A 27,993-nucleotide genomic window follows, 5' to 3' on the forward strand; every position below is an offset into this window, starting at 1 on the left:
AACCCGAGATTCCACCACCATGAGTGACACTCGCAAAAAGAGTGTGAGAAAAGGCCCATATTTGCCCTGAAGAGACATCAAAGGGCAGAACAAGCATGACACCAGCACAACTCGCCTTTCTGAACTTGGGTCAACTCAGCTCTCGACCCCTTTGGCTGCCCATGAGGAGCGTCCCTCATGAATGACTGCGATTCTGCAGCTTATGGTCGTCACTGACACTCTGGTGTCAGAGTGTCAGGAGGAGAAGCACCCCCCCCACACGGAGAGGCCTGCGGCGCAGCGCTCGGACAAAGGCCTCTCCCGCAGCGGACACACACAGCCTCAGCTGTGGCTGCCCGGTCCGACCTCCTCTCTGCCTCCCATGAAATTGGAAATTACCAGGGCCATTTCTGATGACAAATAATTGTCTGTGTGTCCCTGGCTCTCCTCGAAGAAACAACTTTTTTGATGAGGCTGTAAGGCTGACCTTGCTACCATCTTTCGCCACTAAATTTCCACCCAGCAGAGACCAACACAGAGTGTGGCTTGAGCTCAAGTCTCATAAAACGCTGCATTGATCTTCTTATGTTCCCAGGCATCCCGACAAATACCAACGTTCAACAGGACCTCTCACCATGTCCTTCAATTACAGTTAAACAATGAAGGTGTCTTTAGATACTTATGTGAACCACTTCATTAAAAAAAGGTATTTCTGTTCCAGTGTTCAGAGAGAAGAGAAGAGAAGAGAAGAGAAGAGAAGAGAAGAGAAGAGAAGAAGAAGAGAGAAAGAAAGGATGGGAAAATGAGAAAAGGAGAGCAGTTTACAAGAGAAGAGAAGGAAGAAAGACACAATTACAGAAGGGAAGATAAAAGAAGAGAAGAAAAGAAAAGTGGAAGCAAAAAAGAAAGATAAGCTGATAAGGAAGAAGAAGTAGAGAGAAGAAAAAAGACAAAAGAGACAAGAAGACAAGAGAAGTGGGAGGAAAAAGAAAGAGAAGATGATAAGGAAGAAGAGAAGAGAAGAGAAGAGAAGAGAAGAGAAGAGAAGAGAAGGATAAGTAAAGGAGAAGAGAAGAAAAGAAAAAGAAAAAAGACGAGAGAAGATGGGAAAAGGAGAAAGGGAGAGAAGTAAAGAAGAGAAAAGAACAGTACGACAAGACTACAGAAGAGAAGAGAAAAGAATAGAGGAAAAGAGAAGTGCAAGGAAAAGAAAGACAAGCTGATAAGGAAGAAGAAGTAGAGAGAAGAAAAAAGACAAGAGACAGGAAGACAAGAGAAGTGGAAGTAAAAAAAGAGAAGATGATAATAAAAAAGAGAAGAGAAGAGAAGAGAAGTGAAGAGAAGAGAAGAGGTGTCCTGGCTTACTTCAGTGTATATGATAAAATAAAGGTGAGATGGTGATCTCCACTGACCTAAAGCTGAACTCCTTTAACTTTCCTATCTGTTCAGTCCTAATGAGGGCATGTGGCCATGCTGTATTTATTTACAAATACAAATAAATGAAAATATATAAATATATTTGACAAATAAATCTAAAATAAAAAATTAATGAAAAGCTTACAGCAACCTAAACACAATACAACAACATAACAAGTTTAGGCTGTTAAGAGACAAAAAGAGATGAAGAATAAAAAAGATAAAGGTGTTGTATCAGATTGAGATCTCAGATAAGGCCCAATGCCTATACAGTCGAAACTGTTTAATCAGTTCACATGACTTAATACTGACCTTTGGTGTAGACATAGATAACTTAGCCATTCTCCCCCAGAGCACAGCAGTCTCAGATCATTACTTAATCTCTTACGAAATTCAAATTAGTGGTAATATGCGTTCATCACCATGTTATTGTGTCAAGTGGACGATAACTCCTTCCACAGCTGGTAGCTTTATTAGAAACCTTCCAAAATTATCAGCTTCTGTCAGTTGTCCATCTAATCCTACTGAGTTAGTTACTATGACCCAGCTCTTAGAGGATAATTTTCAATCCACTCTAGATAGTGTGGCTCCATTAAAAAGTAAAATAGTTAGGCAGAAAAAACTCACCCCTTGGTATAATGACCACACTCGGGCTTTAAAACAGACCGCCAGACAACTTGAGTGAAAATGGCGCCTGACTAAGCTAGAAGTGTTCCAGTCCGCCCGGAAGGAGAGCCTTATAGACTATAGAAGAGCACTTGCTAGAGCACGCTCAGCCTATCTCTCCTCTCTCATAGAAAACAATAAGAATAATCCTAGATTACTTTCCAGGACAATCTCTAAACTAACAGAGAACAAAACAGTTAGTGAACCCCAGATGCCACCAGCCTCTAGCAGCAACGATTTTATGAACTTCTTTAGTGATAAAATTGAAAAATTAGGCAGAAAATTCAGAATACACAATTGAACTCTACAAACCTGCTTCCCCTTAATGCCAGTCTCAACCTTGAAAATATTATAATCCCTGCAGAGAGGCTGGAATCATTTACCTTACTCCAAGAAAATGAACTAGTTAAAATAGTTTCTTCCGCAAAAACATCTACTTGTAGGTTAGATCCAATTCCTACAGGTTTACTCAAGGAAATTTTGCCAGAAATAACCAAGCCTTTTCTGTCAATAATAGACTCTTCTCTTAGCCTTGGGTACATCCCAAAATCTCTTAAACTAGCAGTAATTAGACCGCTGATTAAGAAAGCGAACCTTGATCCATGCGAACTATCAAATTATAGACCCATCTCAAATCTCCCCTTTATATCAAAGATCTTGGAAAAAGTTGTAGCAAAACAATTAAGCTCCTATTTGCATAGGAATCAAATACACGAAAAATTTCAATCTGGTTTTAGGCCACATCATAGTACAGAAACAGCACTAGTAAAAATTGTAAATGATCTGTTATTATTTTCTGACCAAGATCATGTGTCCTTGTTAGACCTCCTCGATCTTAGTGCGGCATTTGACACAATAGACCACCACCATCTTACTAGACAGACTAGAAAACCTTGTAGGGGTAACAGGAATAGCTCTTTCCTGGTTCAGGTCCTACCTCACTGATTGCTATCAGTTTGTTAATATAAACGGTGAATCATCTGTTTTCACAAAAGTAAAGTATGGTGTTCCACAAGGCTCTGTTTTAGGACCTGTATTATTCACATTATATATGCTACCATTAGGCACCATTATCAGTAAACATGGCATAAACTTCCACTGCTATGCCGATGACACTCAGTTATATTTAGCAAGCGACCCAGATGATAGAATTAAACTTAGCAAAATTGAAGACTGTATAAAAGACATAAAGGACTGGATGTCGAGTAACTTTCTCCTTCTAAACTCGGATAAAACAGAGGTTCTGCTTCTTGGTCCAAAAGCAGCTAGAAACAAACTGTCTAATTTAACACTTAAACTTAACAATTTCTCAGTTGCATCAAGCTCATATGTAAAAAACCTTGGTGTCATTATAGACCCTGATCTGTCCTTTGACGCACATATAACTAATATTACTAGAACAGCCTTCCTGCATCTCCGCAATATTGCTAAATTAAGAAATGCATTCTCTCTACAGGATGCAGAAAAGTTAGTTCATGCATTTATTACTTCAAGTCTAGACTACTGTAATGCCCTGCTGGCTGGATGTCCCAGCAAAAACCTTAACAAGCTTCAGTTGGTCCAGAACGCTGCAGCCAGAGTCCTTACAAGAACCAGAAAGTTCGACCATATCAGCCCAGTTTTATCAACCTTACACTGGTTGCCAGTTAAATTTCGGATTGATTATAAAATTCTCTTACTGACTTATAAAGCTCTAAACGGACTCGCCCCTCTATACCTGAGTGAACTTCTCTCCCACTATGAACCATCCCGCCTACTTAGATCACAAGGTGCTGGCTTACTATAACTACCCAGAATTAATAAAGTTACGTCAGGGGGGAGAGCTTTCTCATACAAAGCCCCCCGGCTTTGGAATAGTCTTCCTGTTAATGTTCGGGACTCAGACACAGCCTCAGTGTTTAAGTCTAAGCTAAAAACTTACTTGTATAGTCAAGCCTTTGGTAATTAGTTTTCCCTGTCAGTTCTATACCTGCCAGAGTCTCTGCTAACACTGTAATTTGTGATCGGTCACTCATTACAGAACTGACTCTCTATGTGTTTTCCTCTCTTGTGTGTTTTCCTTTCTTTTCTTCGCCGAGTTGAACAGCTGCCCATCCTGTGCGTCTGATGCTGCTGCCTCTGGACCAGCTTACCAACATTGAGCCTCCTGCTGTACAACGCCGTGCAAACCTCACCCTCACAAGCTGACCCCACTGATACTACTGCTGTTGCTACATGAACTAATCAAAATTATTCTCTTGAACCAATCATTTAAACTAATTCAAATTAATCAATCACCCATTGCAGAACTGACTCTGTGTGTTTTTCCTTTCTTTCCTTTGCCGAGTTGAACAGCTGACCATCCTGTGCGTCTGATGCTGCTGCCTCTTCTGCCTTGATCGGGTGCCACTGCTCGCCATGCAAACCTCACCCCCACAACCTGACCCCACTGATGCTGCTGCTGCTGCATGAACTAAACTATTCAAATTAATTGTTTGCTCCACCTTTTACCCTGTTTTTGTACTATAATACTTAATACTTTATACTAACAATGTTTACTATCCGGTGTGGACCAGAGGAGGATGGGGTCCCCTTCTGAGTCTTGGTTCCTCTCAAGGTTTCTTCCTGTTTCTCTTAGGGAGTTTTTCCTTGCCACTGTCGCCACTGGCTTGCTCATGGGGACTTGGACCCGGATTTCTTTTTGTAATGCTCACTTCCTTGTAAAGCTGCTTGGTGACAACACCTGTTGTAAAAAGCGCTATATAAATAAACTTTACTTACTACTTACATGTTCACAAATGGATGTAGATTTGCCAAAGAGAACTATTAGCAAATGTCGGCAGCCTTTGTCATCAGTCTACATATAGCATAACTGTCATGTTAAGCAAATTGGCAAAGATATATTAAACCGCATGATTTTCTACTGCATCTGACATTGTAGAATATCAGCATGTCTAATGATTGTTGTGAAAAAGTAATCTGTATATCAGCCTATAAGTCTAAACAACCTCAGATGCTTTTTTCACTGACATTAAATAATAAATCAGTCTCATGCGCTAAATCAGGAAAATAAAGGGTTCGGCATCTTAGCAGTAATACAACATGAAAAATATGAAAATATTTAAGAATAATATTTAAGGCAGTATTCTTTTTATAATTTTAATAATTTCAAAAACTTCATTTTTTCTTTAATGACGTATATTACGACAAGGTATAGTAATCAAATTTTTTTCCAAATTTATCCATAATTAAATGATAAAGAAAGTCATTCAGAGTGCTTTAATGTGAAATGCATTGTTCTAGCAGAAAAGCAACATTCATGTCCTCTTTATTGATGGTCGGTTCTTGCATCTTTATAAATTTAAGAAGCAACACAAACCCATAGCTTCAGCTTCACAGTGAAAGGAGTGACAGGGTCAGCATAACGGTGCTCCACGGTGGGCTTTAAAGGTACAATAAATGATATTTTTAACTCTGACTGCTTGTCATATGGCTGGTCACAGACTGGCCTAACATCAGAGCTGGAAGTAGCCAAAAACCTGGATGTGCAATCTACCCAGAAAAAGCCTATAATGGCTTTTAATGGTCAGCTTTAGCTTGTAGTGGGCAAACCTAACAGGGTTTCTTTTTATGGTTGGAGCAGAAAGGTTATGTACCCAAGCAAACTCTGGACAAACTGTACTGAACATAATGAGACTTAATCTCACGGCATTGTCCAATACTTTGTACCACTGATAGTATTAATTTCTCTTTTTACTCTTTGAAAGTAAAAAGTTAGCATTTATAGCACATATTTTTTGGCATCTTTCCAATGCAGTCATATAATTAAGCCTGTTATAAACAAAGCGGTGATTCTCTGTTCAGAGTTGTTGACAGGCAAGAACAGGACAACTTAGAAAAACACGTGTGCCACCTGCTGGTCAAAAAAGTGAAAATGAGTAATTGTAACTTGCCTTCAGTTGCTAATAAGAAGGTTCTCCTTTGCCTTAAAAAAAGGAAGAAGCATTAATATTTTCTCAGTGTTGTATGATATTAAATTGAATAATTCATTATCTGCCCAGAATGAGGAAAGATGGCAGTGAACGTAAAAAAAAATGGGCCATTGTGTCACATTTTCACAGTTTTCTTTCCGGTCCAGAGAGGGGCAGTGAGTCTGAGCAGCCAGATTATCATTGATTTTCAAGAAATTGATCACGAAACGACGAAGAGGATAAAGTCAAGCGGAAGAAAAAGCCAGACAGGTTAATAACCTACCTGTCATTTTTCCAAGTGAAGCAGGCCGTCTTATAACTAAAGCCACCACACTAAAAGTCCTTAAACTGGATAGTTGGAGAAACAGTTGTTTCACTTCGACCATCGTGTCTTATGGTTTCTCCTCAAGCTAAAGCAGGCTTGAATTATTATTCACCACAACTTTAACACACCATAGCGCTGTGCGTTGTCAGATATGCTGGATAGGGTGAGCATGTAGGCCACCGCCTCAGGAGGCCTGAGCTGTATGATTTCAATCCGATATCAAGCCTGCTAAAAAAAAAACCGCACAGACCAGCATGCATTCCACGCTAGTCTAAGCTAGTTTTTGCTTAGCCGCTCACCCAACGTGGTCATGCTGGTTGACCAGCATACCAGCATCCAAAACACAACATATGCTGGTTTTTCTAGCAGGGAATACCATACTAATACACTTATACTGAAACTTTTAAAAGTCCTCTTGCACACTTAAACCTCTGTAATGTTCCAGGTCAAACTGATCCTCTTCCCATTACATTTGAGCATTTTTTCATGAAACTTGATGACTTTCTTAACAGTGATGATATAAATGTATTAAAAGATTAAATTACCAATTTAATGCTCTTATAGAGACACTACACCATTTAGATACAAAGACACTGTTTAGACTTAGTTTTGCACTTGATCTACAAGGTTAATGTAGATAATAAGGATGTCTCCAACAATATTTTTGGGTAACACTGATATTGGCCTTATAGCTCCACTGTAAAACTAAAAAGGCAAACATGTCTGGTACCATCAACTACGTTTGATTTATTCATCATTTTTTGGTGAACCATTCTTTTAGGAGAAGTGATCAAGCTGAACTTTCCAGGTCCAAGACTGCCTCTTGGTGATGAGTTGCTAGGTCATGGCACCCACCAAGCAGACAAGGTGAAGCTATGGAATAAGAATTGTTCAATTTTTTTTTTAGAACAGTTAACATACTACTTGTATAAGGAAAGCACAAGACACATACAGTCAGCTCACAACACAATATTCCAGATCCATCCACACAAATTACAGAAGTTTGATCAGGATCCTCATTATTAGGTTATGTTTTTTCAAAGAAAATTTTTCACTGAAACAGAACTGCTTTTTTCTTTTTATTTTCCCTTTATAATTGTCAAAACATATATTTAAGACACTTAGAAAACCGAGTTTTTGCTGCACTTTTTTGTACAAAGAGGAAAAACACTGAGTGACAAATCACAGGGATTCACTTATCGAACGTCCTGCTCTGCTTGTTTTGAAAAATACTATAATTCAGCTACTTGTAAACTTTAAAGTGACCTGACAACAGACAGTATACACACAATTAATAATGCCATATACTGACATAAGAAGTCAACATATTCATATTGGAATGCAATGTGAAAAATAACATTAAAAAGAGCTTCTAAAAGGCCATTAAGGGTGTTCCATGTCTATAACTTACTTTTTTTTTAACAGTAGAAAACAGAAAAAATTTGTTTCCAACCACATTTCGATCTCTCAATTCATGTCTGTAATAAACCTGAGCTGTAAATAGCACAGGCAGCACACACATGAGCCCTACATCAACCAGCCTAAGTCAACCAGTGTGTTATAAATGCCAGCACAGCAATGAAACATGTTCTTGAACAGCCTAGTGACCAAAACTTACCAATCACAATGACCCATTAATGAACATCCAACAAATAAAAATAAGTACTTCTGATAATGTTAGCTTTCCAATAAAATTCTTCAGAGCAGCCACGGTCCTTTGAATGTACAATAAAAAGTAGAAAATGGAATGTTTCTTTGGTCAGTGGGCTGCAGTTGGCACCACAATAAATCAACGGGCAAAAATGGGTGACAGGTACAAGGAAGGGAGGGGCAATATTCTAAGATTAGCTATTAAACTGTTTCCGAAATATTCCAGACCTTTCATGAGTATATTAATAATAGACATGAACAACAGGTTTAGGCTACACTTTGATGTTTGCTAATAAATATGACAAAAACAAAATGCTTAAAAGTGCCCCCAGAAATAAACTTGACAGAGAAGACACACTGAAATCAGACAGAAGTGAGTACAGTGCCTGGGCTGCAGAAGTAGAGAGTGGGTCATATTGTTGGTTCCTGGGGTCCTTCACTAGAGGCCATGTCTCAAACTTCTCATCACTCCCTATATAGTGTACTTGCTTTAGGTGAGAAACCTACTTCTCAGCACACACTATAGAGTGAGCAAGAGAGCCATTTGACATCTGCCCAGTCTCACCACTCCTTCTTCTTTTCATCCATGGAGACTCCACCAGGGCCCAATGCTACTACAAGCAGAAGGCCTCCAATCACAGACGTGGTCTGGAAGAAGTCGTATTTGAGGAAGTCGTGCATGGGCTTGTAGGTTGGAATGGTCCAAAAGGCATTGAAAGAGACGTTAATTATAAAAAGCCAGACGACTAGAGTGAGAGCAGCCAGTTTGGTCTTGAAGCCAATGGCCACCAGGATGATCAAAGCGGTGCCCACCAAATTCTGGAGAATCTGCAAGACACAAACGCAGGTTAAAACAGAACCACACACTTAAGAATAATAAATGCAAAGTATAGGGTGGGGATCACATTGGCTAAAAGGGTCCTCTGTACAAGGAGCAATTACGTGAATTAGTGTGACCTCTAGTGGTAGAATGTAAACATTGCCCTGAAAGATCCTTTTTTAGAAACTGAACAGGTATGTATTATTATTCAGGTTTATTATTATAAACATGAAAGTTTCAAAATGATAAACTTTCTACCATAAAGAGTTGGCCCAAACAGTTGCTAATGAGTATTCAAAGCCTGTAAGGTGCTGTTTCGGCCAACTCTTTATAGTGCTGTGAAAAAGTATTTGCCCCTTTCTCAATTTCTTCTATTTTTACATATTTGTCACACTTCAATGTTTCAGATAATCAAACTACTTTTAATATTAGACAAAGATAACTCAGGTAAACATAAAATGCTGTTTTTAAATGATTATTTCATTTATTTAAGGAAAAATGCTGTTCGGCCCTACCTGGCCCTGTAGGAAAAAGTAGTTGCCCCCTTAGCTACTAAGTCAACCAGACTGAACTGACTACTGGGTTCAATTTCATTAGCCACACCCAGCCATGATTACTGCTAGACTTGCTAAATCTAAACATCACTTAAATACAACCTGTTTGGCAATGTAAAGCAGACTAGAAGGCCTAAAAAAGCAGCATATGATTCCACATTCTAAGGAGATTCAAATATAGATGTGAAAAAGTCGCTGAAATCTAGGGTTACAAAGCCATTGCTCATTCTCTGGGACTCCAGTGAACCAAAGTGAAAGCCATTATCCAGTGGAGAAAATTCGAAACAGTGGTGAACCTTCCCAGGAGTGGCTAGCCTACAATATTATTATAATATTCTATGGACTGATATGTCAAAGGTGGAACTTTTTGGAAGACATGGGTCCTGTTACATCTGGCATAAAACTAACACCGCATTTCACCATGAGAACATTATACCAAAACCACATGGTGGTGGTAGTGTGATGGTCTGGGGCTGCTTTGCTTCTGCAGGACCTGGACGACATGCCATAATTGATGGAACCATGAACTCTGCTCTCTATCAGAAAATCCTGAAGGAGAATGTCCACTCATAAGTTTGTGACCTAAAGCTCCAGTGCAGTTGAGTTATGCAGCAGGACAGTGATCTGAAGCACACAAGCAAGTCTACCTCTGAACGGCTCAAAAGAAACAAAATTAAGGTTTTGGAGTGGCCGAGTCAAAGTGCTGACTTGCATCCCATTGAGATGCTGTGGCAAGACCATAAATGGGCAGTTCATGCTTGAAAACCCTCTAGTGTAGCCAAATTAAAACAATTGTGCAAAAAAGAGTGGGTAAAAGACAGCGATGTAAAAGACTCATCGCAAGTTAGCACAAAAACATCTGACTGCAGTTGACACTGCCATTCCATTAAATTGAATGCTTTTTTAAAATCTACATTTTGTGTTTACTTGCATCGTCTTAACCATTTATTAAATTTAGTTGAACAATATGAAACATTTAAATGCGACATAATAGCAATTATAGAAGAAATTGGGTGAGGGGTAAATGCTTTTTCGCAGCACTGTATGCTAAACTCAGCAAAATACAGTAATTGTGCATTAAATGTGCAGAAGTGTGTTCTCTGTAGAGGATGTTAATGATTCATCAAAGCTGTCATATGACCATGGAATACAAGCCTCTCATTTTTCACTGAGGAATTTTCTTATTGTCTGCTTAATTTTTAAATAAGAATTAAAAAAACTCAAAAAGTGCTGTCCAACATAAACACAAAAAGTTTCAGTGCATTTGCGAAGTCCACACCCCTGTGTTTTAGAGCAGGAAGAGAGGCTACATCCCTGTCCCTCAAGGCCACATGGTGAGCAGTTAGATCCCATTGTTCTGAAGTAAATGTTAATTTATAAATTCAAAGTACTTAGGCCAACCCTACTACCATATCTATCAAAGCCACTGAAAGAGCAGAATGTCTGTATGAGCACCAGTTGCAGTATGCTCACAGCACCAAAATAACACTAGCAGTATCTGGTAGTGTCTGCCTCATGGGGTTGTGATGAAAGCCATGTTATGTATGTGTATATATGTGGGCTCACAGAAAGGAAGTTGGCATCGAAGTGGAGCAGAGTCATGAACATGAGCACCAGCAGCACACGACCTCCCAGTTGCATGTACTGCTTAGGGGAACTCTCTCGTACTGTAGGCACCCCGGCAAACATGCTCCTGCCCTCTGAACGCGACTCAGCCAGCAGTAAAAGCAGACCACCACCCAGTGCCAGGTTTCTTGTGGACAGAGAGAGAGAGAGAGAGAGAGAGAGAGATGGGAATGGGAGGAGTTAATGGGCAATTACATTAATTGTAATGAGTAAAGTCAAGCATAAATTATAATGTAATTTTCTTGAACTTTTTAAGTTATATACTTATATACATATATAAACAAACATGCTTGCTTTAAACTCACCTCATCAAAAACTTTGGGTCCCACAAAATGCTGTAAGCGATGGTCTGAAACAGAAAATGAACATAACGAATGCAGAGGTTAAAAGCCTTTTGTGGCGTTTAGTCAGCCCTATCTAAACATCACTGCACATGCAATGATGCAGACTTAACAGCCGCAGGAGCAAAAAAAAACAAAAAAGTTTAACCAATCTTAGTCATGCTTGTGGAATGTGTTATTGGGAGGTAAAATGAGGTGAAGCTGGCTTGTTGCTGACCTCTAGTGGCCCTTGCTAATGCTTGGCAGTGTCAAAAGCTGCCCTTCTTTATTAATCTGAGATCAGCGTTGTAGTTTATCTTATGGAGGTTATGATCAGGATTCTGAGTAATAACAGATGGTTTTCATAAGCATGACATTAAAAGGCCGCCTGAGTCACTATTCATATTTTCATTTTTCAACATTTTAAAGTGGCTGGCTATAGGCAATGCCATTCAAGAACTGAGCTAATGTTAGATAACCAATATCATCGCAATTCACAAACACTTTCCCTTTTGCAATTTTCCAAAATAAGGGAACAGACGAATCTAGAGGGTCCAGTTAAATTTTAACAACATACCTGCAGGCCAATGATTCCAAACAATCCAAAGCAGGCATACTGTACAAAATTCCTGCTGAGTATAAGTATGCAACCACCTGTAAATGAAATTAAATACAACACTCAACATTCATTCATACAAAGAGGCTGACCTGAGTCAGACATAATCAGAGGTCCAAGCAGGTCAACGGTCCAGAAAATTTCTATGAAGTTTACTAAAATTTCTCCAAAATGGCACAAGACAGGGCCGAGTGTTCGCTGACAAGTTATAAGCAATAACTGCCCAAGTTGGAAAGAAAATTGGTAAAGAACTGGACAGACCTCATTTACTTTTTTTTTTCAAACAGATTGCCAAATATAATATTAAGTAATACTTATTGTATTGTTTCTCCTGCAACGTATTGTTTGAAAAAAAACTAAGCATTTTCCATACAGGTAAAGTGACTCCTCAAGTTAAATGTAATACTTCTAAAGGAATTCAAAGTAACACCATATCGCTGTGCTTCTGTGTGAGCTAACTCAATAGAAGGTCTAATGTAAAAGACACTACATCTGTCTGTATTCTAAAATCTCAAAATAATTCAATGTTTATTGAGGCCTTTAATTTAAAAATTGTAATTTTAGACAAATTAAGACTTTTAAGGACCAGCAGACATGCTGTATTGATTGCTCAGTCACATAGTGGCAACAGTGGCTCTTGTAAAAAGGTACAATAGCTAGCCTCACCCAGCTGCCCCAGTAAGTTTATTAAGACGAAGAGTGAGGCGAGGAAGAAGCCGCATCCCCACGAGCTCTCGATGTACTCTTTCTGCTCGCTCCACTGGAACCACATTCTGATGCCATCTTCCAGGAAGGTGCTGATCAGACACAGCCGTGCTACATGAGGCAGGTACTGCTTCGTCACTCGCAGGAACTGCAGGAGATAACACAGAGGAAGAGCAGATTCAAATCTCTGTACTGTGACTGAGAATGAAGGAGGAAGGAGGAAGTGTTCTTAACAAACTGACTATGCTTATAACAGGTTATTAGCTTAGGTTCAGTACATAGATGTTCATAATAACACATTGCTTATAACAAATTCCAAACATAAATCATACTATTTCATGGAATAACACTCTCTGCTATGAGTGCAGCTTTTTTTGCTCTTTCGCAGACATGCAACAGAGTCTGAACTGCAAATAAACTTACAGAGACGTGTCTACACTTGTGGGCAGTAATTAGCTGAGGGGGAGCAGAAGGGGAAGGCTAAGTGTGATGACTTAGCAGTACTGATAAACATCTCTATACACTGCAATTATATATAAATCAAGCTTAGAGCAACACTGCCAAGCAAGAACAATCCATTTTCAGACACATTCCTCAGGTATGGGTCATATACAGCAAGGACAGTCTATTTTTGGCCTCTAGCCCAGATTTGCGAAATGAACAGTATCTTCCACTGATGAACTCATTGAACTGACAAGGCAGTTAGAATTAGGTGGCGAAATTAAATGAATGTTGCCAGGAAGCTTTCAACAGACTTAAATGAGAGAGATAAAATGTAATTACAAGCACAAAACCTGATTTCTAGTTGTGACAAATGACTTGTAAACACAGCCCAGTATTCTTATTTGAGCAGCTGAGCTTTACAGTTTTGTTCACTGTACCAAACACTGTCACCTTCAGTAGACTTCAATCAGCTTCCCTTATAAGCACACAGTGAATTAGAGTCATGCAAGGCAGGAAAAGAACAATAAACATCTGTGGTTTGGTGACAATGAAGCTACATGACACCAGCTTCACATATCTAGGCTAGACTATTCTGTAAAGAGGGCCAGCCAGGATGCAACACATGTCAAGAAAGCAGGAAATCAGGTCAGGATCTTTCTGCAAATCAAATCTGAAAATTAAAGTCATGCCATAGAAGCAAAATAAACACTAAATTAAAAGCAGTGGGCAAAATAATGAAAAAAAAAACATTAGAGCTATTTTTGTGCAATAACTACTCATTTACACTCTTCACACGACTATTTGCTGCTGCGAGAGTGCACAGCTTTTCGTGACTCATGTGAAGAAAATACTATAATTTGCTGTAAGAAGTCTTCATTATGAAACTGTGGTCTGCACCTCGCTGTGAAAGCGCACTCGAACGACTGCGTAACTGGGCCCTAGGTGGCCCCGCCCCCGAGACGATCCACGTCAGCGCTTAGAAGCCAAGGCAGCCAATCAGCGATCAACAAGTAACAGAGTAGCCCATATGAATGGGAAGAGACCTCTGGGGCAGTGTGCGACTCGGTTAACATACTACTAGTGGTCAGCAATATATGGGGGGCTATTTGCTTAGTTGCCTGGCAGCCAATGAAAATGAGTGCTGTGCGACATCTGCTACCTGGCAATGGAGAAGCACTATTTCTGTTTACTGAAGGTTGTGAAACATTCACATTCTGTACTGATGTAAAATGTTATCTTGTGGACGTCTGATATGAATCATAACTGAGCAGATGTTATTGGTGGTTGGATTAAAAACATAACTTCATAAAGAGTCTGAAAGACCTTTAAAGAATACAGAGTGCACTGGCCTTGTTCTTCAGCAACACCAAGGCTGATGATATGCCCATATTTCATCAGTTCATCAACCTTGTAGCTACAGCAAGATTCATTTGACTGATATGTGATGATAACGATCAAAATTAACTGTTCGAATGCAATATAACTAAATTCATTGCCACTCATCATCAGTGTGATTACAGCTACTTGTTTCTCTTATCAGTGATACTAACAAAGCAGATCTGATTCAGTAGTGTTTGAATGAATGGGTGGATCCAGATGGTTCAGGGATATAGATTGGATTTACTGCGATCCCAAATAGAGGTAAGAACTCAGCAAACTAACCACGCCAAAGGTCAACAGGTCTTACCTGGACTAAAGAAAGACAGACATCGACTAAGCTAATAATGAGCAATAACAAACTGACCAGTTAGCTAAGACTAGCTAAAGTCTCTGCCTGTGTTGTGATCACAACTTCTCCAAAACACTAACTATATCGCTAAGATTGTGCTAACTAGCAGTCAAAAGTGATATTAAGATTATCTACGGTAACGTTTTTAAACTTATTTTAGCCCATCTCTGTAACGTAAACGAATCTTCCAGGTCCACCTTAAATGGTGCAGCAGTTACATTCGGAATGTACGTAGCATTTAAGTAACGCCACATCATTTAAGGTGGAACGGAAAAATTCGAACGAGAAGCTGGCAAAGAAGAAACTGACTTCAGATGTCTCATTACATGCTAAGGAAGATATGAGGAGGAAACAGTTCGCGCCAGAGTGAACTTTTACTGCAACATTAGTCTCAGAAACAGATGAACAGACCATACTTTTTCTCCTAAGTCACCGTTACAGTGTAAAAGCTCCACTGCTGTAACTACAGAGCTGCACATTCAACAATTCCCTCATAGTTTTAACGTTACTTCTCCACAGCAGGTCCTCCGGAGCATAGCGGCTAAACTAAACTCAGCAGGCACAAATGCAAACGGTTAGTCGTGTCAACTCGACTACTTAAGCTGATACACAGGAGTGACCACGCAAATGAAGGACATAAACTGGAGGTGATATAAGGATGACTGCTCTCACAGGCTGTGTGTCAGTGTCAGTGATTTTCTCGGCCTCACCTGATCCGCCACGTCCTCCGCGGCGCTCATCAAACTGTTCTGAACCATCGCACGTAGATGTGAATGCCGACCTCTCTGAGGCAGATTTGTCTCCCAAAGCGTGTAATGTAATGTTGCTCGCTGTCCGTACGATAACGCTCTCAGGCGGGTCACAGGTTTTCTATAAGCGGTGTCCAGTCGACGTCTGTGTGCCTGAAAACCATCGCCGCCCCATAATGCTTAGCACTGAGGTTGCTGCCCCCCCTGTAGGCCACGAGTGTAACTGCATGCCACGTGTACTGATGCAGCAGGGAAAAGAGATTATATGCTATTGCTCACTAGTCTGGGATTTAATACCACTGCTGTTTTTATTAGTGATCACTTGTATATAAAAAATCTGGTTGCAGTTAACACTGCAATATTTTAAGGCAAAGCTGAACACTGTCTAGTTCCATTTGCTCAGTTACTTACTTATTGAAGTGTAATTAATCAGTTATACACCAGTCATAACACTAAAATCACCTCCTTGTGTCTACACTCATTGTGCATTTTATCAGCTGCACGTACCATATAGGTGCACTTTGTAGTTCTACAACTACAGACTGTAGTCCATCTGTTTATCTGCGTACTTTGCTAGCCCCCTTTCACCCTGTTTTTCAGGGATCAGGACCACCACAGAGTAGGTATTATTTGGGTGGTCATTCTCAGCACTGCAGAGACACTGATGTGGAGGTATGTTGCGCTGGTATGAGTGGATCAGACACAGCAGTGCTGCTAGACTTTTTAAACAGTGTCCACTCTAATAGACACACCTCACTTGCTGGTCAACCTTGTAGATGTAAAATCAGAGAAAGTAGCTCATCTGTTGCTGCACAGTTTGTGTTGGTCATCCTCTAGTCCTTCATCAGTGGTCACAGGACGCTGCCCACAGGACACAGTTGGCTGGATGTTTTTGGTTGGTGGACGATTCTCAGTTCAGCAGTGACACTGAGGTGTTTAAAAACTCCAGCAGCACTGCTGTGTCTGATCCACAGACTAACACACTACCACCACATCAGAGTCACTGCAGTGCTAAGAATGATCTAGCACCCAAATAATACCTGCTCTGTGGTGGTCCTGACCATTGAATAACAGGGAGAAAGGGGGCTAACAAAGTATGTAGAGAACCAGAAGGACTATAGTCTGTAATTGTAGAACTACAAAGTGCAACTATATGGTAAATGGAGCTGATAAAATAAGGAGTGTAGAAGCAAGGAAGTGGTTTTAATGTTATGACTGATTGGTGTACATTCATGGTATTTTGTCTGAGTATTAAGTAATACTGTTTGTAAATGTATAAAGTGTCATAAAAGCATAATAATATCTTCACATATACTAACATATATTCGAGATGGAGTGAGTCTGCTTTCAGTTCCATTTTACTAATTCATGCTTTGTTCCTAATTCCTGTTTTTGGGTTTAATTTTGTTCTGTTCTGTTGGGGATAGCACCTGGTCTGCTTTGACATTGTTCCCCACCCACAGGCTATCTCAGGCACCCTCATGAAGCATATTGAGGTCACCCAAGTACATTAAATTTCATTTAAACAATGTTCAATTTCGATTTTGTCCAATTTGAAGAAATTTCAAAGAGAAAACATTTCATATGTTTATACAAACAAACAATGACACAATATTACTGACGCAAAGTATCACCCTTTCCCATGGTTATTTCCATGACTTAAATCTTCACTTTAGCCACGTCCATGAGGTTCTTCATACCTAAAATAGTGTAGCATTGGTGCTTTGTTCTGAAGAATTCATTGGCGAAATGCAAACCACTAGTAAGATTCAAGAACATAAAGGCCTGGTTATAGCTCACTAAAACATACATAAAAGCCTGTAACAGAGTGATGGAATGAGGAGAGAGAACAAAGAAACTGCTTTATTTCTCAACGGCTCACACCCAAACTGAAAACTCAATCAAATCTTGCAGCAGGACAATTTTCCTAATCATTAGTACTAAAGCAACAATGGAATGTTCCACGACTAAAAAGTGCAATGTTTCTGACTGGCAAAGTCCTTGTCATGACCTGAACCCCATGACAATTTAACACTGTCTTTGTCCGTTTATTACACCCCCCTAAAATGGGTAAATATGTATTATAATGGCTGTGATTCCTATTTGCCAAGTAAAAAGCCAAAACAACAAAAATATCTCTTTCTAATAACTTAGTCTGCACCGCACTTGACCATATGGTAGTCAATTTCACAGCTCCAGAAATAACCTTTTACATTCATAATGCAGCAGCTTTTGCAGAGTATTTTAAATATGTATATTTTAAAGAAATTATAACCTTAATGCAACTGCCTTTACACATTTATTAAAAACTATTTTACGGTGTTAAAAAAAATAATGGTTAAAACCTAAAGACTAATGTCCAAAAAATAGGTAAGTGAAAAAAGTAGAGTCTAAGTACAGATTTTTATGTTCAACAACAGAATTACAGCAGTAACATACAGTTTAACAACATAACACACAAACTCTCAGGTTTTAGATGCGCTGTAATGTTCTAATTCTTCATTTTTATGGTTGAGCCAGAATCAGAGGTCGCCTTACAACTGTGATGCTTCCTAACTACAGCTGGGTTTTGTGTGCCTGAGGACTTAGGACATGGGTTTGAGACTCAGTGTATTACTGTACACACAGCTTCTGTTTGTGGTCAGTGGTTTGTGGGCTTCGAGTAGTATCTGACTGGCTTTTGGACTTCTCTCCTTTGTCTTCCATCTCCGCAGCACAGTCTCTGCTGTTCTCTGGGCTCTCTCCTAAGGAGCTGGCTAAGCTTTCCTCATCTTCCTGAGGCAGGTTCAGCATGGCCTTATACTTCTGCATAGGATACAAAATATTCACATTAGCTTTCTGAAATATTTTAAAGACTGAACCTTCTTAACAAGCAGAGCCACTGTTTCTGCATATCTGAATCACATATAAAAGTTTTTGTCACCTGTAAGTTCTGGTAGTGCATGAGAGACTTGCAGTGTGCCTCCCGAGCTTTGGACTCAAAGTGGTAGAACTTGTGGCAGAGCTTACAAAGGAAGCCTGCTACTGGCACTACAAAACTAGTGCCTACAAAAGAGCACAGAAACGTCCATTAGATTTGTGAATTAAGCATCAGAGTTTAATAAAGACTAGGTTGGGCACTTAAGGTAGGGATTGCTGGATTTCAAGCTCACCGTACTGGGTGTCTGGATCATAGTCATTGCAATCATTAACCTCCTCTGGAAGGACCTGCTAAGGAAAACAAAAGAGAAAGTCAAGAACTTCAGTAGTCTTATGGGGTCAGATGTGATCTTATATCATGAATGTCTAGGCAATCATGAGCGATTTTAGGCAAAATGTCTGTGTGAATGTAGAGTTTAGGATGGGAACATACAGAGTGTAAAATTTCTAAACCAATCCAATGCCTTATTAAGGTGTTGCTTAAAGTAGGGGCGATGGTGCACTTGTCAGCACTGCCTGACGGACAAGTCTGTTAGCCCATGCATGTCACCTGTGCAGGCAACACAATCTATGTGGCGAAAATAAACATTACCTCTTACAAGGGAAAAAAGAGTTCCATTAAACCAGATTATAATTCACCTTTAGAAGACATAACTAGTCTGGTGAGAAAAGTTAGGTTACCTTTGGCTGTGTGTGGCCTCTGCTGTTTACACTTCACGCTCTAACAAAACTAAATCGAGCTGTGCTGCTGAAACTTTGTCCTGAGCACATTTTGAAGAATTAATATTAGCTAATGATAGTGCTTTGCTAGCTATCTTAATTACTGCTTTTGTTACTGATTACTGCAGACGTTAAAAGAGCATGGATTAAGGGGAACTGGGGGTGGGTTTTAGAGGGTGTGTGCCTTTGTTTTTGATGGATTTCGCTGCAACCCAGCACCAAAAAGTTTAACAAGTTGTTGTTTTGAGATCACATCTACTTCATGAGACAGTTAAAGAATTGAAAGCATGAAATCATAGTACTAGAGGACATCGACCTGTTGAGTCACTGTGTCTTCCTCCTCATCTTCACTTCCTTCTTCTTCATAGTCATCTTCACCTTCAAAGCAGCCAATGGCATCCACTGTTATGAGTTCTTCCATGACTTCAGGTCCTCCCTCTTCTCTTAGCTACAGCAAGACAACAAAATAATTTCATATGCATTCTAATAAAATTGCTTGCTTATATGAAAAGCTTGACAAAGTGCTACAAGAAAACTGGGACCAGAAAAGTCTCTCTAGCACACATACACACCTCCTCAACCCGCTGTTTGTGCTCTGGGGATTTCATATGCTCCACAAATTTGCGTGGAGTTCTGAAGTGGCGTTCACAAACTGTGCAAAATGGCCGTGAGGAGACCTTCGCCATCTGTGACAAAAATGAAAAAATTTGCCAACATAGTAAACATCTCACAGCTGTGTGTAATTTCATATGAATTAACAGAAGCATCAACTCATATGTTTTGCCTGTTCGTTCATACCTTGTGCTTCTTTGTTCTTCTGTGTTCAATAAGATCCCCAGTAAAGTGGCACTGGCAGATGGCACACCAGCGCTGCAGCACCTGCTTTTTATCTCTATAACACACAGCATTACTGCTCAACTTTACATTTTAAAAATCGGTAAAAACTTTGACTGAGCAGTAAATGGTCAAAAATAATAAGGCTTTAACATCTTGTAGAAAAATCACACACATTTTCTCTAATAAGCATGTAAAAGAGCTAAACGGCTTACAATCATAGACAACTTCAAAGCATAAAATCATTCAAAAGGTGAAAAATATCGTAAGACTGAAATACAATACAGATTACAAGAGCATGCTTTTAACATTATTTCTGTCCTCAAGTGTTTCAAAAGAAGGGATGAAAGAACGAATTAAGAATAAAGTAGGGAAAATGCAGGTTAAAGTTGTAAAAAGTGTGAGGCAGGCTGTGAGAATGCATGAAATTTGAACCTGTCGCAAGCCTGATCATATTTGATAAATGATGTCTGATTCTGACCAAACCCTACATGAGCATTGGGGACATGAAACATTTCATATTTCTTAATATCAGTACAGATCGTACCTAAGTGTGCCCTGTAGGGACTGCTGCATTTGGGGTAGCAGTGTGGCCAGACAAGTGTTACTCAGATGCTGAATCTCCATCATCCTCATCTGGTGATCCAGACTGATCATGTGAATCTGAAAGTCCTAGACGAAACGAAGACTTCACTGTGTAAGACTTGCATACAATGCAATTATATGTATTATAAGTAATGCAGAGGGCGTCTACGAAAAATGAAAACTTGTTTCATTCAACTCAACATCAAACTTAGCCGAACCAAAATAAGACGAGAGAAAAAGTCATTACACAAATATAGATTCTTTTCTTACCAGCTAAAGATTTTTACCTGTTGATCAGGACAAGTGACATTGCAGATTTTGCAGCAGAATTTGCCTGCAGACTCGCTCTTCTCTTTGTCCGTGCTCTGACCTGCAGCTGCTGGACTCTCCTCCAGTCCAGTGCTGAAGGCTCGGCTGTCACTGCTGCGTTGAATGGTCACTTTCAGAGATGTTCCTACACCCTGAACCTGCATGCCAAGATATTACACAGCTCACTGTGTATAGTGTTATTCATATCACATACTGGTTACTGTGCTAGTCAACGTTTATTGTTAGTAAAAGGAAAGAATGCTGTGAAAATGAGGCTTAATAAAGCATACATAAGTGGTGCAAGCAGATGAAAATAAAAATTTCAACTTAGCCACAAGTCAGTTTATGAAATTTCTGCCTTGCTAGGTCTGCCCCGGCCAACTGTAAGTGGTATTATTATGAATAATAAAAAAAAGTCGGTGAAAGTCGGTGTATATGTGTACAAACTCTACAGATCAACTATACCTCTGCTGTCCTGCCCTGCTCCAGATCTTCCTCTGCTTCTGCAGAATGGATTTCCTCTTCTGTGTAAATGATATTGAAAAAGCACACAGACAAAGTCAATTTCACAAAGCTTTATTTTCTTTTCTAAAAGTTTACCCCTATTTTACCACTATTAACATTATACATAAAAACTCAAAAGACACATGTATGTCTACTGGTCTTTCTGAATAGTAAATAAAACGGCTATATTTGCATGGCACACATCGCAACTTTGGGATCTTTAAGTGATGTGTAGCATTCACCAGGTGTAAAGCTGATTCAACATTATCTCCCAAAGACACCATAAGGGACCAACTGATAGTCCAGGTTTGGACAGATGGCTAACATACCTTCTTGTTCTAGAAGCACAGATGAATCTGTGTCTGCAGTCCTGCACTCTGCATCTCCACTTTCAGACTCTTCATCAGCTCTGAAGGGAATTCAGAATATGGGAGTTGCAACATTTTATTGGTTAATCTGTCTTGCATTAAAATGAGAGGCAATAAGATTACCTCTGATTCTTCTGCTTTTTAGCAAGAGGTTCTGTCTGGTCATTCGATGAGGCCTGACCATCTTTAATGGACACTTCCAGTTTTTTTTCTATATCAAAATCAATGATTACATAGTTTGCTACAAAATATGTCATCATTCTCAAATCAATGATTACATAGTTTGCTACAAAAATAGATAGACAGATAGATAGATAGACAGATAAATAGATAGATAGATAGATAGATAGATAGACAGATAGATAGATAGATAGATAGATAGATAGACAGATAGATAGATAGATAGATAGATAGATAGACAGATAGATAGATAGATAGATAGATAGATAAACAATTGAATTAATAAACAAACCAGTCAAAAATGTTAGAATAAAAGACGTTACCTTCATGCAGACATATTAACTCACCCACTTGTGCAGGTATTATATCTGCTTTGCTTTTGGTCATTTGTCCATTACTTTTCCCTGCTGGTTTTTGTCCATTCTCCCTCATCCTCTGAGGAGTGAGCACAGCGCCCTTTTGAAAGATGAAAATTCAGAGAACGCATCCATTATCAATCCTTAAGTTTTTAACATAATACCTGTCCTTAAAGGAATGGTTCACCATTCATATATTACACAATACTACATAAATAGGCACTAATGATCATTAGCAATTCGACATAGCTACTGATATTAGACAGACTGGTACTGCCATTTGTTATTTAACATTCTAGTCTAAAGTCTTTAGGGGTGTCTAAAGCCAGTTCAGTGAAGGTGAGAGAAAGTCACCTTATTCTTATAAGGTGGACAGTACAAATTAAGCTGGCGTCCAGGCACAAAACCCATGTGTGCATTCCTCAATGGTGCACCAACAGGCGCTGGCCCAAGAAGTGACTGTCTAACTCCTGTAGGTAAAAATGGTGGTGGAAGCCGCTTCCCAGGACCCCCTGAGATTCCTTTAAAGATAATAATAATAAGTTTAATTTACGCTACAATTCAGAAGTTTGGGATCACTATTTATTAATAAAAACCAATGCTGCTGAAGATAAATTTATAAAATGGTGCAGTTATGATATTTGGACTTATCTGTATGCAGCTTTAAAAAATTACATATGTCTAGAAAGATGAACAGAGCTGTAGACAATTCCATCGCAATTGAGAAAGCTGTTTGAAAACATCAAGTTTTAAGTTAAATTAATTAAGTTCTTGGTGTTTCCAAAAATATGAACTATTAAGAAAACATCTTAAAATATCACCTAGTGTCTAGCTTACAGTTTTTTTTCCCCATATACATTTTATACATTATTTATAAAATAACAACAATTACTAATTATTCAAATTTTAAACAAATTAACATAGAGCACTCTCAAAGCACTCTCAAGCTTACAGTCTATACACAGAAAATATCAAAATTAAACATAGCAAAATTTAACAAAGAGAAGGTTAAAGAGAGTATAAACAAAGTAAACAGTAACAAACAACATAACAAAGCAACAGAAGAAAACAGTATGTGTACATTAATATTAGAGCAACATACACAAGTCACATCATCCGAGATCAAACAAAGTACTGAATAGGGCTTTGAAGCGAGGCTCTAAATAAATTGGTAAACCAGTTCAGCAGATCCAAAGCATTTAAAGTCAAAATCAACACACAGAGAAGTCCACTTCTTTTACCTGGCATCTGGTGCATGACCACCGGCTGCTGCATCATAGGTTTGGGTCCAAGAAGACTCTGGGTGCTGGTAGAGCCTGGTCTAACTACAGAGAGGGGTGGATGGCCCACCACAGGTCTGTTTGGCATCCTGTGAGTGAGTATTGAAAGGTCAGACAGCCTGTAGTTTGTAAATGCAACTTCCAACATCCTATTAACTGATGTACATTTATGCAAAAAGTATTAAAGGGCCCATTTCTAAATTTTTTGTGCGTTTTAAATTTTTCTCCCAGGGTACACTTTATGTTTTTGTGGTTTTAAGAACCAAAAGCATCATGATTCATTATTACATGACCATTTTCCAACCTCTCTTTATCTCTTAGAACAGTGTTCCCAAACCTTGGTCTTGGAGGCCCTCTGCCCTGCAACTTTTAGTGCTTTCTCAGCTTTAACACACCCACATCAACTCAGTAAGGGGTTGTTAATGAGCTGATTTGTTGAATTAGGTATGTTGGAAGCAGGGTAAAATGTGCAAAGCAGGGGGCCTCCAGGAACATGGTTGAGAACCACTGCCTTGATTTTAACCGGCTGTTTTTGTTACCATGCTTTTTAGACTGATGTATGTCAGTGATCATAATTCAGAGGGGTGTCCACATACTTTTGGCCATATAATGCATATTCATCTATTCAGCCTACTGCAGTTTAGCCCTACCCCTTATGCTGAAGTTATCAGGCAGGGGAACTTCAGCACAGTTTGCTGATTTCTCTGCTCTGACATAACATCTAAACCTGGCAATCAACTGCTGAGTTGAATCAGGTGTATTTAAGCAGGAAAATCACCAAACTGTGCAGAAATTCAGCCTTCCATGACTACAGTTCCCCACCCCTGTCATAAGGAGTGTTTTAGTTTGGACTGCCTCATTTTTGAATGAGGAACAACACAGAGCAGCGAGTCAGAACAGACAGCATTAACATATTTCTGTCCTTGGCTCATAAAACCACATAAACATCATATGTGGATATTACAGTACAAGACAAATGTAGGATATGGGCCCTTTAACATAGTATGTGATGTATTTTCTACCTATAGACAGACACTGGGCCCTTACCTTGCCCCTGGATGCATATGATGATCAGGATGGAGACGGGGTGGCTGGTTAGGCAGGGCCAACAGAGGAGCCATCGGTGAACGTGTGGATGGCACTCGCGACAGTATTGGTGCTGATGGTGCGCGGGGAAACTGCTGCATTTGCTGATACAAGTGCTGTTGTTGCTTTTGCTTTGTTTGGAGCATTGTTCCTTCCTCTGCTGCTGACACACCTTAGAATGTAACAATCTGGGTAAAACGGGTGGAAAAGTTCAGTTGAGTGAAGAGTTGAAGATCATTGTGCATCAGTGTGCATCGATCAGCCAGGACAAGTTCAGTGTCCGAAGTTAACATAATAGTTACAACAGCAGTCTATGTCACCCAAAAATAGTGGGTGGGGAGGAGGGGGGCTGCTAAAATAGATTTTTAAGTCAACCATTCTTTTATGATACACCTACTTCCATAAGTATATGAAAAAAAATATAAAATTTCTGCATAATTAAATCATTAAGGCCAGTCAGATTCAGATTTGACTGATGTGAACTGCTCCATTCTAGTGAGTCTGAACTGCTCACAGCAGTGGCGTTAAGAACCAGACGTCTGAAGAGCGTGATGGAGTGTGTACATGCTGTTAAAGTTTTAAAATGTTCTGTTCACTCTCCAGTCCATATACAGAAACTGGAAAAACAGTCTATGTGGAATTCACTGTTTTTGTGATGTTATACATACAACAAAACAACACATTTACATATGTACCCACCTATTCAGCCTACAGCAGTTTAGCTCTGACCATTCAGACTGCAGTTATAAGGAGTGTTTAAGTCTGGACTGCTTCTTGAATGAGGCCCAATACAATAAACCTTCCCTTGCACAAAGCTGTGGACATGTGTAGGTTCACTGGTGGTTTTAGGTAATAAACAAACTGGCTATATTTGTGTTGTAGACATTGTGACCCCTTTTTCCTATTACCACCACACACTTACAACAGATGGTTCTTTAGTTCTACTTAGAACCATTCCATTTACTAAAGAACCCTTAAGGAACCATCTTTTGTAAGTGTGTGGTGGTTTTATTTTTCTTTAGTAAGGGAAATGCTTTTATTCAGAAACCATGAGTTCTGTATAGAACCATGCTTAAATAGTCCTTCAGATTGTACTGGCTCTATATGGAACCTAATAGTTCTATATAGCACCAAAAAGGGTTTTTCTATTGTTAAGATGTCAGGCTTGTGAAACCCTTTTTGGGGCGATACAGAACCATTTTCAAAAAGGTTCCATGTACAACACATTCTCCGTCTATCTGAAGAACCATTTCACCATGCAAAGAACCATTTCAGCAAGATCTGGTTCAATATATAACTCATGGTTTTAAACAGAACCATTCCCTTTATTAAAATCCCCTGAAGAAGCATCTTTTTAAAGTGTGCCCTGTAAAGAAAATCTCAGCTTTCTTCAATGCACCATCTCACACCCAACCACTCTGAAAGACTTTCGTCACATCTCAACGATTAATTGCAGATATTTAGTCGGATTGTTGTTCCCTGGTTATTAGCAGATGCCGTTGTGTGTTAGTTGGGAGTTACTATAAAGGTAGTAGACAGAGTCGGTTATTAACAGGTAAGAGTTTGCAGGTAAAAGCAGGACAAGCAGGACGACGCTCAGCCACAAAACTACACTGGACACACACACACGGCAAGCAACAGCGAAATAAACGTCACTACCAGCAGACCAAAACGGGTGGAATAAAGGTCTCCTAAACTAACTATTCCGTCTCCAAAACAACGCTGTATGTGGTGCGTTTGGTTCAGTTATTTATGCAGTAACGCTGAAATGTTTACTCACCGTAAGTCTTTGTAATTTACGTCAAATGTTTTCTTCATTCGTTTGGGGCAGCTACAGCTCTGTGGTCTACGGTAAGTTGTGCCACCGTGTGGGCGGGAAGATGAACTACAGGCTCTCCGAGAAACTGCGTTTAACTCAATGAGCTTTTACAGTGAACCCAAAGTCTACACTGTTTCAAGCCCAGAGAATCTGGCTAGAAAACACAAGATCAACTTCACTTAACTGTAATTGTATTTATTTATAATGAAATCTTTGCAGTAACAAAACCGTTGGTCAATCTCAGTAATCTCAGTTCTGGTCAGTCTCAGTAATTTTCCACATCACATTCTGATAAAAGGGAAATTACTCAGACTTTTCTAAATTTCTACGTAATTCAGTCACTGAGATGTAATCAGTCATTCAGATTTCTTTCCAGTGGTGGTTCTAGGAACCAGGAGAGGCAATATCTGCAATGTAAATACAGCCCTTTTGTTTACTACCCAAAATAACCATTTAAAGGTGCAGTGTGTAAGATTTAGTGGCAACTAGTGGTGAGGTTGCAGATCGCAACCAACTGAATACCTCTCTCTCTCTATCCCATCACTTTCCAAACGTGTAGTAGGACCTACGTTTGTGCCATCACCTGTCCCGGTTTTGTTTTGTTTCTCTGACGATGATGATTCAGCCTCCTTTGCTTTTTCATGTGCTAAACAATAAGTACGATCCTCGATTTGTCAAAATTTGGGTAAACTTCTCACAACACAGAATGGTTAGCCACTGCGATAGCTCCACTAAATTCAAGCAGCTGCTTCAACGTAAAAATGTGAAAGGCACTCTCTAGAGCCAGTGTTTGGTTTGTCTGTTCTGGGCTACAGCAGCAACATGGCGGCCTCTGGTGGAAGAGGACCTGCTCCCTATGCAGATATGAAGGGCTCATATTAAGTTAATGAAAACACAGCAATTTGTAGTTACAGGTGATTAAACACTGATGTGTATTCAATTTCCGATAATAGATCCTGGTAAATCTTACACACTGCACCTTTAACGTCCACATATTTTAATATATTGATAAGGCCAAAGTAGAAGTAAAACTTTTTTTTTTATCAAACTATATGAAAACAATGTTTCAGGCATCAGGTATCAAAGCCCTAACCATTGTGTGTAATAGTTTCTGTAAGGGAGCTTTTAGAGGCATTAAATTCTTGGGATGTTTGGTTCTTATCACTAACTGTGAAGAATTCAGACTCAGCTAGTTTAATTAAGTACAGTATTTCATAGAGTATTTCACATCAAGCCACTCTGAATGAGTGGTTAATTATTTTATTATTGCAGAAATTTTGAAAACTCGTAATTCCCCTTTGACACATGCTGTGGTACAATATTTTCAAACTTTCACTATTTCGCCACTGGGTGTCGCCAAAGCTACATTGAGCAATCCGGCGCCGTGAACCGCTACTGAAATCCTGCGATCTAATTGGCTGGATGACTCTTTTTTTCCCTTGAATGACTACTCGAATCCTACAGTCTGATTGGCTGGATGAATC

At 39.4% G+C, this 27,993-nt stretch overlaps 2 protein-coding genes across 3 annotated transcripts; both read right to left on the minus strand.

Moving 5' to 3' along the window:
- Positions 1-7,402: 7,402 nt before the first annotated feature.
- surf4l (surfeit 4, like) lies at positions 7,403-15,730 on the minus strand. The gene is made up of 6 exons (XM_036598899.1): positions 15,511-15,730; positions 12,589-12,775; positions 11,884-11,960; positions 11,292-11,335; positions 10,927-11,113; positions 7,403-8,814 (listed from the first exon to the last, which is right to left on the minus strand). The coding sequence occupies exons 1-6, from the start codon at positions 15,556-15,558 to the stop codon at positions 8,548-8,550; spliced, it is 810 nt and encodes a 269-aa protein (XP_036454792.1). The 5' UTR covers positions 15,559-15,730; the 3' UTR covers positions 7,403-8,547.
- Positions 15,731-17,935: 2,205 nt separating this feature from the next.
- ciz1b (cdkn1a interacting zinc finger protein 1b) lies at positions 17,936-26,552 on the minus strand. Of its 2 annotated transcripts, none has more exons than XM_036599069.1 (16): positions 26,470-26,552; positions 24,652-24,880; positions 23,566-23,693; positions 22,679-22,845; positions 22,316-22,424; positions 21,912-21,999; positions 21,750-21,829; positions 21,382-21,440; positions 20,895-21,074; positions 20,570-20,694; positions 19,987-20,080; positions 19,761-19,874; positions 19,505-19,636; positions 18,702-18,756; positions 18,473-18,594; positions 17,936-18,354 (listed from the first exon to the last, which is right to left on the minus strand). In XM_036599069.1, the coding sequence occupies exons 2-16, from the start codon at positions 24,834-24,836 to the stop codon at positions 18,163-18,165; spliced, it is 1,830 nt and encodes a 609-aa protein (XP_036454962.1). In that variant the 5' UTR covers positions 24,837-24,880; positions 26,470-26,552; the 3' UTR covers positions 17,936-18,162. The 2 variants fall into 2 exon arrangements, with proteins under 2 accessions (XP_036454962.1, XP_036454961.1); XM_036599068.1 differs by having other exon boundaries at positions 18,702-18,759; positions 24,652-24,878; positions 26,471-26,534.
- Between the last annotated feature and the right edge of the window lie 1,441 nt (positions 26,553-27,993).

Source organism: Colossoma macropomum, unplaced genomic scaffold (genome assembly GCF_904425465.1).
Source record: "Colossoma macropomum unplaced genomic scaffold, Colossoma_macropomum, whole genome shotgun sequence".
Lineage (NCBI taxonomy): Eukaryota > Metazoa > Chordata > Actinopteri > Characiformes > Serrasalmidae > Colossoma > Colossoma macropomum.